We start from the raw sequence: 10,775 nt of genomic DNA, 5'->3' as shown, positions 1-10,775 counted from the left end.
TTCTTTTCTTTTTTTTAAATTTTATTTATTTATTTTTTTCCCCCAAAGCCCCAGTAGATAGTTGTATGTCATAGCCGCACATCCTTCTAGTTGCTGTATGTGGGACGCGGCCTCGGCATGGCCAGAAAAGCGCTGCATCGGTGCGCGCCCGGGATCCGAACCCCGGGCCGCCAGCAGCGGAGCGTGTGCCCTTAACCACTAAGCCACAGGGCCAGCCCTGGTTTCTTTTCTTGTTCTTTTTATCATTTCTTCAAATAAGTACTCCCTTTATTTTTCCTTTTCTTTGGAAGCTTGCTCTCTTTATGCAGGGATATAACGTATGATACAGGGTAATTGAGAGGGTATTACACTTTTTTCATTCAGCATTTTATTTTATTTATTATTTTTTATTTTTTTAAATTTTTTGTGAGGTGAGGGAGATCAGCCCTGAGCTAACATCCGTGCCCATCTTCCTCCACTTGATGTGGGACGCCGCCACAGCATGGCCTGACAAGCAGTGCGTCGGTGCTTGCCCCGGATCCAAACCCGGTTCACCAGCAGCGGAGCGTGCGCACTTAACCACTATGCCATGGGGCCAGCCCCTCATTCAGCATTTAAGTTTTGTGAACATGGTAATTTTGTTCTTTTTTTAAAGGCAGCTTTACTATATTGTAATTTACAAACAGTAAATTTTATCAATTTTAAGTGTACAATCCTATGAGTTTTGACAAATGTATTCAGTCATGTAACTACCACCACAATCAAGATACAGAAGATTCCCATCACCCCACAACTCCCCTCCTACCCCTTTGCAAACAATCCTCACACCGCTTCCAGCCTGCCACTTAAACTTCCTTTGTTGGATATCAGTATTACCACTCTTTCTGTTTATCTGCCTGGTATCCCTTTCCCACATCTTTATTTTGAAAATTTCTTTCTTACTTTGCTTAAAGTGTGTTTCTTTTAAGTAATGTGGACCAGAAGTTGATTTATAACCAAGTCTGACAGTCTTTTAATGGAAGAATTCAGTCCACTCATATTCACTGTAATGAGTGATGTATTTGAGTTATTGTTTTTAAATTTTTTAACATTGTTGTGAACTCTTCTTTTCTTTACCTTTGCTGGATTGGATGAATGGATTCATCCCATTTTCCCCTTGTTAATTTGGAGTTTGTCTTTCTATTAATAGTTACCATCCTTGCCCTTCTCTCCTCAGTAGACACACATGACTCTTTGAGTGTTTTAAAAAAAAACAACTGTTTCCATCATACTCTGCTTATCTTCTACTTCCTCCCCACCCCAATAAGATATAGTCTTTAGATTACATTCACTACCCCTCCCCCCTTAGGTCCTGGAACACTTACCCTCCCCTTATACCCACCACCTGATTCTAGAGCTTTATTGAAATAATTCAGTCTTTATTAGAATTTCCCTTACAGTGTGTTCCATCTGTCCCAAGAGTCCTTATTTAGCATTTATATTACATGTTATAAATATAGAGAGATATAGATATAAATATATAGATCACGGTTCGTTGCTCCCCACTGCTTTCTTTCCTCTTCTCTTCATCTTCCCCTATCTTGAAGTCTCTGTTCTGATTCATTTGTTTCATTAGAGACTTTTGAAAAAAGCATTTCTCAGATGAGATACTTAGTGATTTTAGCAAATCTTCAAATATCTTTCTTTCCTCCTTGGCTGGGTCTAGGTCGCAGATCTTTTCTATCATTCTATCACATTCAGTTTTGCTGTGTTTTAACTTCCAGGGTAGCAGATAAGAAGAAAGAACTTGCTTTCTGCCTGAAAATGTCTAAGATTTCCCATATCCTTAGAGCTTAGAAATTTTAACGTGTATATGACTGTGTGTGTGTCTTTTCCTATCAGTCCAGTCTGGAACTTAAGTCTTTCTTCAGCTCAAGGAAATTTTATCTCTTATTTAATTCTGACCTCTCCTCTCCTGTTCCTTTTTCTCCAGGAACTCACAGAATTTGCAGTTGTCTCCTGGGTCTGTTCCAGTCTCCCATCTTTCACCACAAGCATCTCCATGGTTTTGTTACATGTTTTGATATATTTCATCTATTTTCTAGACCTGTTATTTTTTTTTTTAAAGATTTTATTTATTCATTTTTTTCCCCCCAAAGCCCCAGCAGATAGTTGTATGTCATAGGTTCACATCCTTCTAGTTGCTGTACATGGGACTCAGCCTCGCGCTGGACGGAGAAGTGGTGCCTTGGGGCGCGCCCGGGATCCGAACCCGGGTCGCCAGCATCAGAGCGCGCGCACTTAACCGCTAAGCTACGGAGCCGGCCCTCTAGACCTGTTATTGGGTTTTAGCGGTGACCATCCTTTCCTTTGCTTTATCTATGGAAATTTTTAGTTGTGATACCACGTTTTCTAGTTTAGGGAAATCTTTTGTGTTTGGGCTTCACATGTGTCTCCTCCAGGCTCTCATTTTGTTCAGTCAGAGACTCGTCTGTCTCCCTCACCACGTCTCTCTGCCTTCTGGTTTCAGTGTGCATTTTGGAGTGTCGGGGAGACTCAGCAAAGCCATTGATTGATTGTTCCTGGGAAGCAGACTGTTTCTGGGACTTGCTGCCTTCCTGAAGCCTTGCTCTTGGCTCTGAGGCTGTTCTCCAGAGACTTGTCTGCAGGGAATTATCTCTGCCAGGATCTCAGCAGAGCCCACTTAAAGGTCATCACCTATAGCTGGGAATTGTCAGAGGGAGTGTGGAAGGGAGAGCTTCATAGGGTTGCCATCTGCCCAGAACCCCCTCGCTCTGAGTAGTCTAAGTATTATGGACAGATACAGTGATAATCACCAAAAGACTTAAAAAACAGAAGCCATTAATAGTAGATGCCTCAGGGAACTACATCTGGGAGTAGAAATGGGATAGCCTTTTACTTTTTTCCCCCCCCGTGCTAGGATTTCTCAGCCTCGGCACTTTTAACTTTTTGGGCCAGAAATTCTTTGTTGTGAGTGGCTGACCTGTGTGTTCTAGGATGTTTAGCAGTATCCCTGGCCTGTACCCACTATATACCAATAGAACCCTCCCCAGTTGTGATGACCTAAAATGTCTCCAGACATTGTCAGATGTCCCCTCGGGGGCAAAGTCACTTCTGGTTGAGAACTACTGTTGTATACCCTGCAGTTCTATTTGATTTTTTTTTTTTTAACCATGTGCTCACACTACTCCTAAGATTAAACATTTAACTGAGGTCATGAGACAGAGGAGGAAATATGAAGCTGTTGTGAGGGAGCAGAAACGATAAGATAAAGGATGGGGAAGTTAGCAAAGTGGGCAGAAATTTGGTAATAAATAAAAGCAGGAGAGACAGAGAGTATCTGAGTCACAGGACTGGAGGAACAGGAATATGAAGACCCACACACTCCTGTCCCAAGGGTCCTGGCAATGCCGAGATCCGAGATCCAATAACATCCAACAACCGCCTGTAGAGGCCCACTCATACCACAGCCACTGTTGTGGAGTTCCATTCCATTTGGCCTCCAAATTGCCCCAGGTGTCCTTACAATAAACATTCCTTCAGTAAAGCTAGACTCAGTGAGTATATGCCTTACAAACAGAGGTCCCCGTAGACTTAGTGCCCAGTCAAAGAGATGGGCCCCCCACTGTTTGCTGCCAGCACTATATTCGCTTTTTGTGTGTGTGTGTGAGGAAGATTGGCCCTGAGCTAACATCCATGACCATCTTCCTCTACTTTTTATATATGGGATGCCCCGCAGCATGGCTTGAGGAGCGGTGCGTAGGTCCGCTCCCGGGATCCGGGCCTGCGGACTGCGGGCAGCTGAAGCTGAGGGAGGGAACTTAACCTCTACTCCACCAGAAGGCCACTTCTTAGCTCCGCACTTTAAGAGGGACTCTGATCAAGCAAGACAATGGGAATGATGAGTAGGCTGCAAATACGGTCTGTAAAAGAACTCTAAAAGGAACTTTAGAAAGCTTTTAGAAAGCTTTTAGAAAGGCTTAGGCCATCCGTCAGGGCTGGCTCCCAGTTCCTCCAGGGCTGTCAAGTACAGGAGGGAGAAGACTGATTGAATGATTGTGCTAATTGTAGCTCAGGAGGCAGAATCGGTGACAAAAGTAACAAGGAGGCAGGTCTTGGCTCCAAATAAAAAAAGTTCTATTAATAAGAAAGATTGGAAACAAGTACTTGGTAAGATAGTGAGCTCCCTGGGCCAGCCCTGTGGCTTAGCGGTTAAGTGCATGCGTTCTGCTGCTGGTGGCCCAGGTTCGGATCCCGGGCGTGCAGTGACGCACCGCTTCTCCGGCCATGCTGAGGCCACGTCCCACGTACAGCAACTAGAAGGATGTGCAGCTATGACGTACAACTATCTACTGGGGCTTTGGGGAAAAAATAAATAAATAAAATTATAAAAAAAAAAAAAAAGATAGTGAGCTCCCTGTCTCTGGAAGTGTTTAAGACGACATTTATAGGGTGGTTCCTGCAACGGGCGTATATTTGGGCCAGATCTGTCAGCCTCTTTCCAGCTATATAATTCTAGACATTTAGAAGCTTGGCAAGAGACCAGGTTAACTCACACACAGCGAAATATTTTAGGTTCAAATGGTATGAGAATACATTTAAGTACATCTTAGTAGCGTGGCTGGTGGACGAGTTAAGCAATAAGGGAAGATCTCAGAGGTTCAGCATCCTTAGCTGCCCCTGCTGGTCTTTCCCCACAGAGTTAGTCAGAACTCATGGTTGCAAAAGATAGAAAATCTAACTTAGACTGACTTAAGCAAAAAAGGGAATTTATTAGCTTACACAACCAAAAAGTTCAGGAGGCAGATCTAGTTCTGGGCATGGCTGGATCCAAGGTTTCAGATGAAGTCATTACGACTTGGGCTCTCTCCATGTCCCAGCTCTGTTTCCTTCCTTGTAGCCAAAACCAGCCTGGAAGTTTAGACTCATCTTGACAGAGTGCAGAGCAAGGCCAGTGTTGGAGGGGCCTTGGCTGGATGGCTTTCAAGATCCCTCCCCACCTATAAGTAGTTACTTAAGAACTTCCTATCGTTGAACCTTTGACCATCCCAAAGACCCTTCCTCTGCAGGTCTTGGGCTTATCCCTAACCTCCCAGCTGGGATCTCAAGAAGAGAGGAAAAGCTGGGGCCCGAGTGAGTCCTGGTGGCTTCCCCTAAGGATCCGCCCCTGGGAATTTGCCTGGGAAGGGCACTCCTTCCGGCTGGAATCACACCCCACTAAGGAAAGCACCTGGAGCTACGGAAGGAGAGAGAGCTACTAAGTATTTGGTTAGGTGAGACGAGCCAACCAGCTAGAGAGATGTGGCAAGGGGGGGCCTCAGAAGGTGTTTGAGCGGATCCGGCTGCCCCAACTTATTTCCTAGAGCAGGGATCAATTAGGAAGTTGCCACAGTCTCGGCGTTGTCATGAGGGCCTAGGCCAGGGCACGAACCTCGGTGAGAGACGAGAAGGTAAGAACAATTAAAGGGATGTAGGGGAGACGGAAGGCAGAGGATCCAGGATTCGGGACTAGAAGGAGAACAAAGTTCAAATCACAGCCAGCTCTAGAGTGAGCGAGTCCGCTGCGTTCCCGTCTAGACCCCAGCGCAGCCGCGGACCGGACAGCATTGCGCCTGCGCAGAGGTGGTGGCGAGGCGGCGGCGCGCCAGGCGGGGGCGCTCGGGGCTTGGTCCTGGGCCGGCCGCGTCCGTCGGGGAATTGCGTGCAGAGAGCCGGTCTGCGGGCGTCTGAGGCCTTGGCTGGATTGTGGGGTGGTCCCGGTGGGTTGGCGGAACCCCAACCACCGCCTCTTCCAGGGTCAATTTCTCCCGTCCCGTAGGCCGCGGACATATTGAGCATCTTCACCACAGCAGCCCTCAGAATCCCACATCTCGCTGCCGGAGGTTCCCGGCATCCGGTGCCCGCCCCCAGAACCACCGTCCCTCCCGCACAGCCCCAGCTGCTGCCGTGAACCGCGACCCGGGCCTCTTCTGGGGAGGCCCATGGTGGAGTCCTCAGGCCCAGGAACCCTGGGGCTTTGGGGTTATTGTGTGTGTAGAGACGGGTCCCCCTCTCACCGGGACCGCCAGGCCGGGCTCAGGCCACGGTTCCTTACTCTGTGGTTTTCTCTGGGACTCTAAGCGGGAAGGAGAGAAGTTTGGAAGTAAAAGCCTCAGCTTCCCTTTTCTCCTGCCCTTCAAACCTCAGAAAGGTCTGTCAAGCCGGCCCTGCCTCTACAGAGGCCCTCGGGGGAGATGGCCCATGTGGGAGGTGGCGGCGCAGTTATAGAGGCCTGGGCTCCCCAGGGGCTGGTGAACTTGCAGACCCCAGGTGATGGGAGTGGTGGCTCCGAGTGCAAATCCTGGGGATGTTCTAGCAGCAGCACGAGTAGTGAGGAGCTGGGCTCCGGCCTCCACCCCTGGCACCCACCCCTGCAGTGTCGACGTGGCAGCTAGACGCGCCCGGAGGAGCTCTGTGCAGACGCCAAAGCTCGCCCCACACCATGTGCAGCCTGTTGCCTGTAGGACCTTCTAGGTAAAAAGTAAGCGCTTTTTGAGATGTTTTATTTGAAGACTTGGGGCCATGACAGAGGCAGCAGGGTGGAGACATATTCTCCCGCCAGGGTTCTCAGATCAGAACTCAGGGGGCTGGATCCCATGACCCCTCCAGCCTGTGGGCTCCCGAGGAGTACACCCACCCATGTCCTCTCAAGCTCTTACCCCCTCACCCACTGCCCACTTCCTGTGTCTGAGGAGACACTGAGGTGTCAGGGGTAGACTATGGGGGAGCAGGAGTGGGGAGGATCTGGTTAAACTCTAGAAGGAGGAAGTGAATACCTGGGAGTTTGGGGGCTGAGACGGATATATAGAGATAAAAAGAGGCGGGGAGGGGACCACTGCTGTTGCTTCCTCCACCCTCAAGAAACTGGGGGCCTGTGGTTCCCTTGAGATGTCTCCCTCACAGCTCAGACAGCAAGTTTGGGGGAACATCACCTCCAGTGACTGGACAATGGCTGCCAGTCGTTGGGGGTTGGTTGGGAAACAGCCATGCCCCGGACAGGATAGCAGTAACCTCTGCAACAGAGGAGGCTGGGGTGCTGCATGCCGCACTGTGCCAGCCCTCCACCTCAGCTGGGTGCAGGATGGCTGTTGGCATAGGCCTGGTCTGGGAACGAAGCCCGGGCCCTGCGGGTCTGGGCACATACTGAGGCGTAGAGCTCCGGCTCGGGGCCCAAGGCCTGGGGCTCTGGCTCAGAGTCCAGCACCACCTCTGAGTACTTGATAGGGGCTCCAGGGCTGGGAGTCCGGCCCTGAAGAGGCCGCAGCTGCAGGCTGGTGTAGCACATCACCTCCTCTGCAGCCTGGAGATGCAAGGCTGTTAGAAGTTCACTGGACCCTTTCAAAAGCCCCCACTTCCTTCCCTCTCCTCTTCCTCAGCCACAATGGACTCACCCTGGCCGGGCCTCCAGGTGTTGGATCCTGCTGGTTTGGCCCTGGTTCTTGAGACAGCCGTCCTGGGACAGGAAACATGAATCTGGTCACTTCTTGTTCCTCCTCCTGCACCCCCTCATCCTGGGACCTGGCCTGTGTGCCTCTCCCCTCTGCCAGCTCCCTACCTGTCTGCAGATAATGCAGGTTCCCATACAGGGGGACTTCTTCCACAGAGCCTCCAGAGCTGCAACACGGAGTTTAGAGTTTAGAGTAAGTCCAACACAGAGTGAGGACTTCTTGGTAAGGGGGAACTCTCCATCAACCCATCTCTGTTGTCCCCCACTCACCGTCCCTGTCCTGGATGGCTCCTGCTCTGGCTACTAGTCCATCGGGACAAGTGTGCAGCCAGTGAGATGAGAAGCAGCAGCGTCACAGCCCCTAAGAGGGCCCACAGTCCCCAGGCCTGAGTCACAGAGGGGATTCCTGTGGATGTGAGAGGATGAGGGGTGTTACTGCCCAGCCCAACCCTCCAGGTCCCAGCAGGTGGGACATGGGGCCACGTGACCCGACCCCCTGCCCGTGCCCCGCCCAGCTCACCAGGCACTAGCAGATCCGTGCTGTTGTGACCTCCGTTCATGACTGCTGATGTGGGAGCCGAGTCTGCAAGCAGGCTGCCCTGAGCCGAGGGGTCAGCCTGGTTTATGGCCTGACAGCTGTCGCAGCCCCCCTTACTCCCACCCCTCCCTGGGCCTGGCCCCCGCAGCTCAGCATCCTCAATACTGGTGGTGGCAAAGTTGCTGGTTTCCGGGGAGGAAAGGGGAGGGGAGGGATGAGCGAAAGAACAAAGACACCGCCCTGTGCCTGCACCTGCGCCACCCTGCAGCTCCCAAGCTTCCGCCCCCCTCTCGTGGCCCTTTACCCTCTTTGGCCAGAGAAGAGAGAGGCAGGCCTGAGCTAACTGTGCCACAGTGCACGTGAAGCCATGGAAACTTCGAGGTGGGCAGAAGTGGCATGAGGCAAGACCAACAAACAAGGAAGCCAGGCCTTGTGACGGAGGTTCCCTTCTGCCACAGGATGCCTAGCTTTTCTCTCCAACTCTGAGTCCCATGAAGGAGAATGTATTCCTCCATGAGCATGCTATAAAGTGGAATGGGATAGGGAGGCCTCCTGGTACCTACAGTGCCACCGCACCCTAAGGCTGAGCCGAGGGGAATGTGTTGAGATGACCGTTGTCATTATTACTGGTGTAATAGTTTGCAGGATAGAGGAAGCTGGATTCCCCCCTCGCAACCCCCTTCATTCAAACTGTCCCTAAGAACTGTTGATCTCAAAAGTCAGTTGAATTAAAGAAACCTCGGTCCCAGTCCTATCCTGGGAACCTAGCCCTGTCTTTGCACTTGTTCACTTCTGGGAGTGGAGCACCTGACCCACCCAGAGACGGCCCAGCCACCTGGGAGGCTGTGGATGTGGGAAGAGGGATTTTAAGTTCCAAATATAAACCTTAGACCAGAGGGCAGAGATGTGTTTTGTCTGGCCCCTACGATGTTTTTAAAAATTTTATAATCATTGCAGTGGTGTCCCAAGGATGCGGATGGCAGGAGAGGTCCTGCCCCTCCAGTTACAGGCCATAAGGAGGTATTGTCTGTAGAGAATTTAAAAACCGACTAAAAATCAGTCTCCTTTTCATTATCACCATGCTCCAGAAATTCTAAAAAATGTCAGTGATAAAATACTCCTCTCTGAAAAATCTTTTGTAGATCTAGGTTCTAAATTGCTGTGGTTACTGATGAGTTTTGATAATATATAAGCTTCAAATTAGCACTTTGTATTACTTTTCCTTTAAAAACCATTGTAGGGGCCGGCTCCATGGCTTAGCGGTTAAGTGCTGGCACTCCGCTACTGGCGGCCCAGGGTTCGGATCCCGGGTGCACCGCCACACCGCTTGTCTGGCCGTGCTGTGGCGGCATCCCACATACAGCAACTAGAAGGATGTGCAACTGTGACATACACCTCTCTTCTGGGGCTTTGGGTAGAAAAAAGGAGGAGGATTGGCAATAGATGTTAGCTCAGGGCTGGTCTTCCTCAGCAAAAAGAGGAGGATTGGCATGGATGTTAGCTCAGGGCTGATCTTCCTTACACACACAAAAAAACCATTGTAATCTACATGGGAGTTAATCTGGAGAACTCCCAGTTACGCAGTGGGCCCCTGACACAGCAGATTCATTATGTTAAGAACTCCTTCTTAACTGTTTGGAATTGTTTGAGTTTGCTTTGGGCACAACTTCTGTCTCCAACCCCTGTGATGTTACTTGTGCCTGCACTTAACCGGTAAATTTAAACAATGATAGCACAATGATTGTAAAGTCAAAGAAATTGAACTTGAGTTACTTGAATTCTGTCACTCTTGGTGATCATTTGGAGTTTTATTTATCTTGAGAATTTCTAGAATTTATTGTGAAATGGAATTTTATGAATTTTTGCCGAACAGCCTTATGTTTAAGACTTTTCCTAACTATTTGTGTGTCTGTTGTTTCAGGCAAAAGAAACTTTTTGAAATGAAAATTAATAAAATGTATTCTTTAATTATGAGTGGAGATTGACAAATCTGGCTGTATTCCCTATTGAATATAATTATGCAAGGATTACTTTCGACAAATTTGCAGAAGTTAACTTCCAAAAGGAAATTGTAACATTATTCATCACTCAGATTAATATGTAGGAATAAGTTTTTTGCCCCTTTTCTCAAAAAATACAATAATGTAATGAAGAAGTGTTAACCCATTACCTTTTCCCTTATTCTGTTACGTTTATTTAATTTTCAATTTTTAACTATAATTTTTTATGCTGTCATGATTTTATCTACAGAGTTCAATAAAAGAAGTGATTAATTCACTGTCTTAATTTCTGGTCCTTATTATTATTACTTTCTTTTCTGGCCTTTATTATTTGTTTCATTTCCTGATTATTACTGAAAATAATTTTGTCATATAGAAGAGGAGAGTTTGTTAAAATGACCCGCTCAGGTGTCAAATGTGCTAAGTATGCCACTGATTCCTTGTTAACACTTAAAAACAGAGATTTCCAGTTTGAGAAATCCTGATTTGTTGATTTTTTGGGAAAAAATCAGATCTGGTAACAGTTGGCCCAAATTCCCTATGGGCAACAATCAGTTGGGGGCCATTTGTCATGTTATACGTGGCCCGAACCACTTAATTACATTGACTGTGCCAACTGCCTTAGACTCAAGGTTTGGACTGCACTGCTCTGCAGCAGCGCTGGGTAGTCGGCTGGACTGTGACAACGCCCCTGAGTGCTGGTCTTGCCCTGCCCTGCCCTGCCCTGCCCCTCCCTTTCTGAAAAGACAAGATATAGTTCAGTCATTTATTT

The 10,775-nt window shown here is 48.5% G+C and overlaps 1 protein-coding gene across 1 annotated transcript; it reads right to left on the bottom strand.

Annotated features, from left to right (window-relative positions):
- Positions 1–6,505: 6,505 nt before the first annotated feature.
- SIT1 (signaling threshold regulating transmembrane adaptor 1) lies at positions 6,506–8,085 on the bottom strand. The gene is made up of 5 exons (XM_014797449.2): positions 7,986–8,085; positions 7,736–7,871; positions 7,574–7,632; positions 7,410–7,471; positions 6,506–7,318 (listed from the first exon to the last, which is right to left on the bottom strand). Exons 1-5 carry the CDS (start codon positions 8,023–8,025, stop codon positions 7,085–7,087), a joined length of 531 nt encoding a protein of 176 aa, XP_014652935.2. The 5' UTR covers positions 8,026–8,085; the 3' UTR covers positions 6,506–7,084.
- Positions 8,086–10,775: the final 2,690 nt, after the last annotated feature.

Source organism: Ceratotherium simum, chromosome 29, assembly GCF_057802395.1.
Source record: "Ceratotherium simum simum isolate JZ-2026a chromosome 29, ASM5780239v1, whole genome shotgun sequence".
Taxonomy (NCBI): Eukaryota; Metazoa; Chordata; class Mammalia; order Perissodactyla; family Rhinocerotidae; genus Ceratotherium; species Ceratotherium simum.
This window is presented reverse-complemented; position numbering and strand designations above follow the sequence as displayed.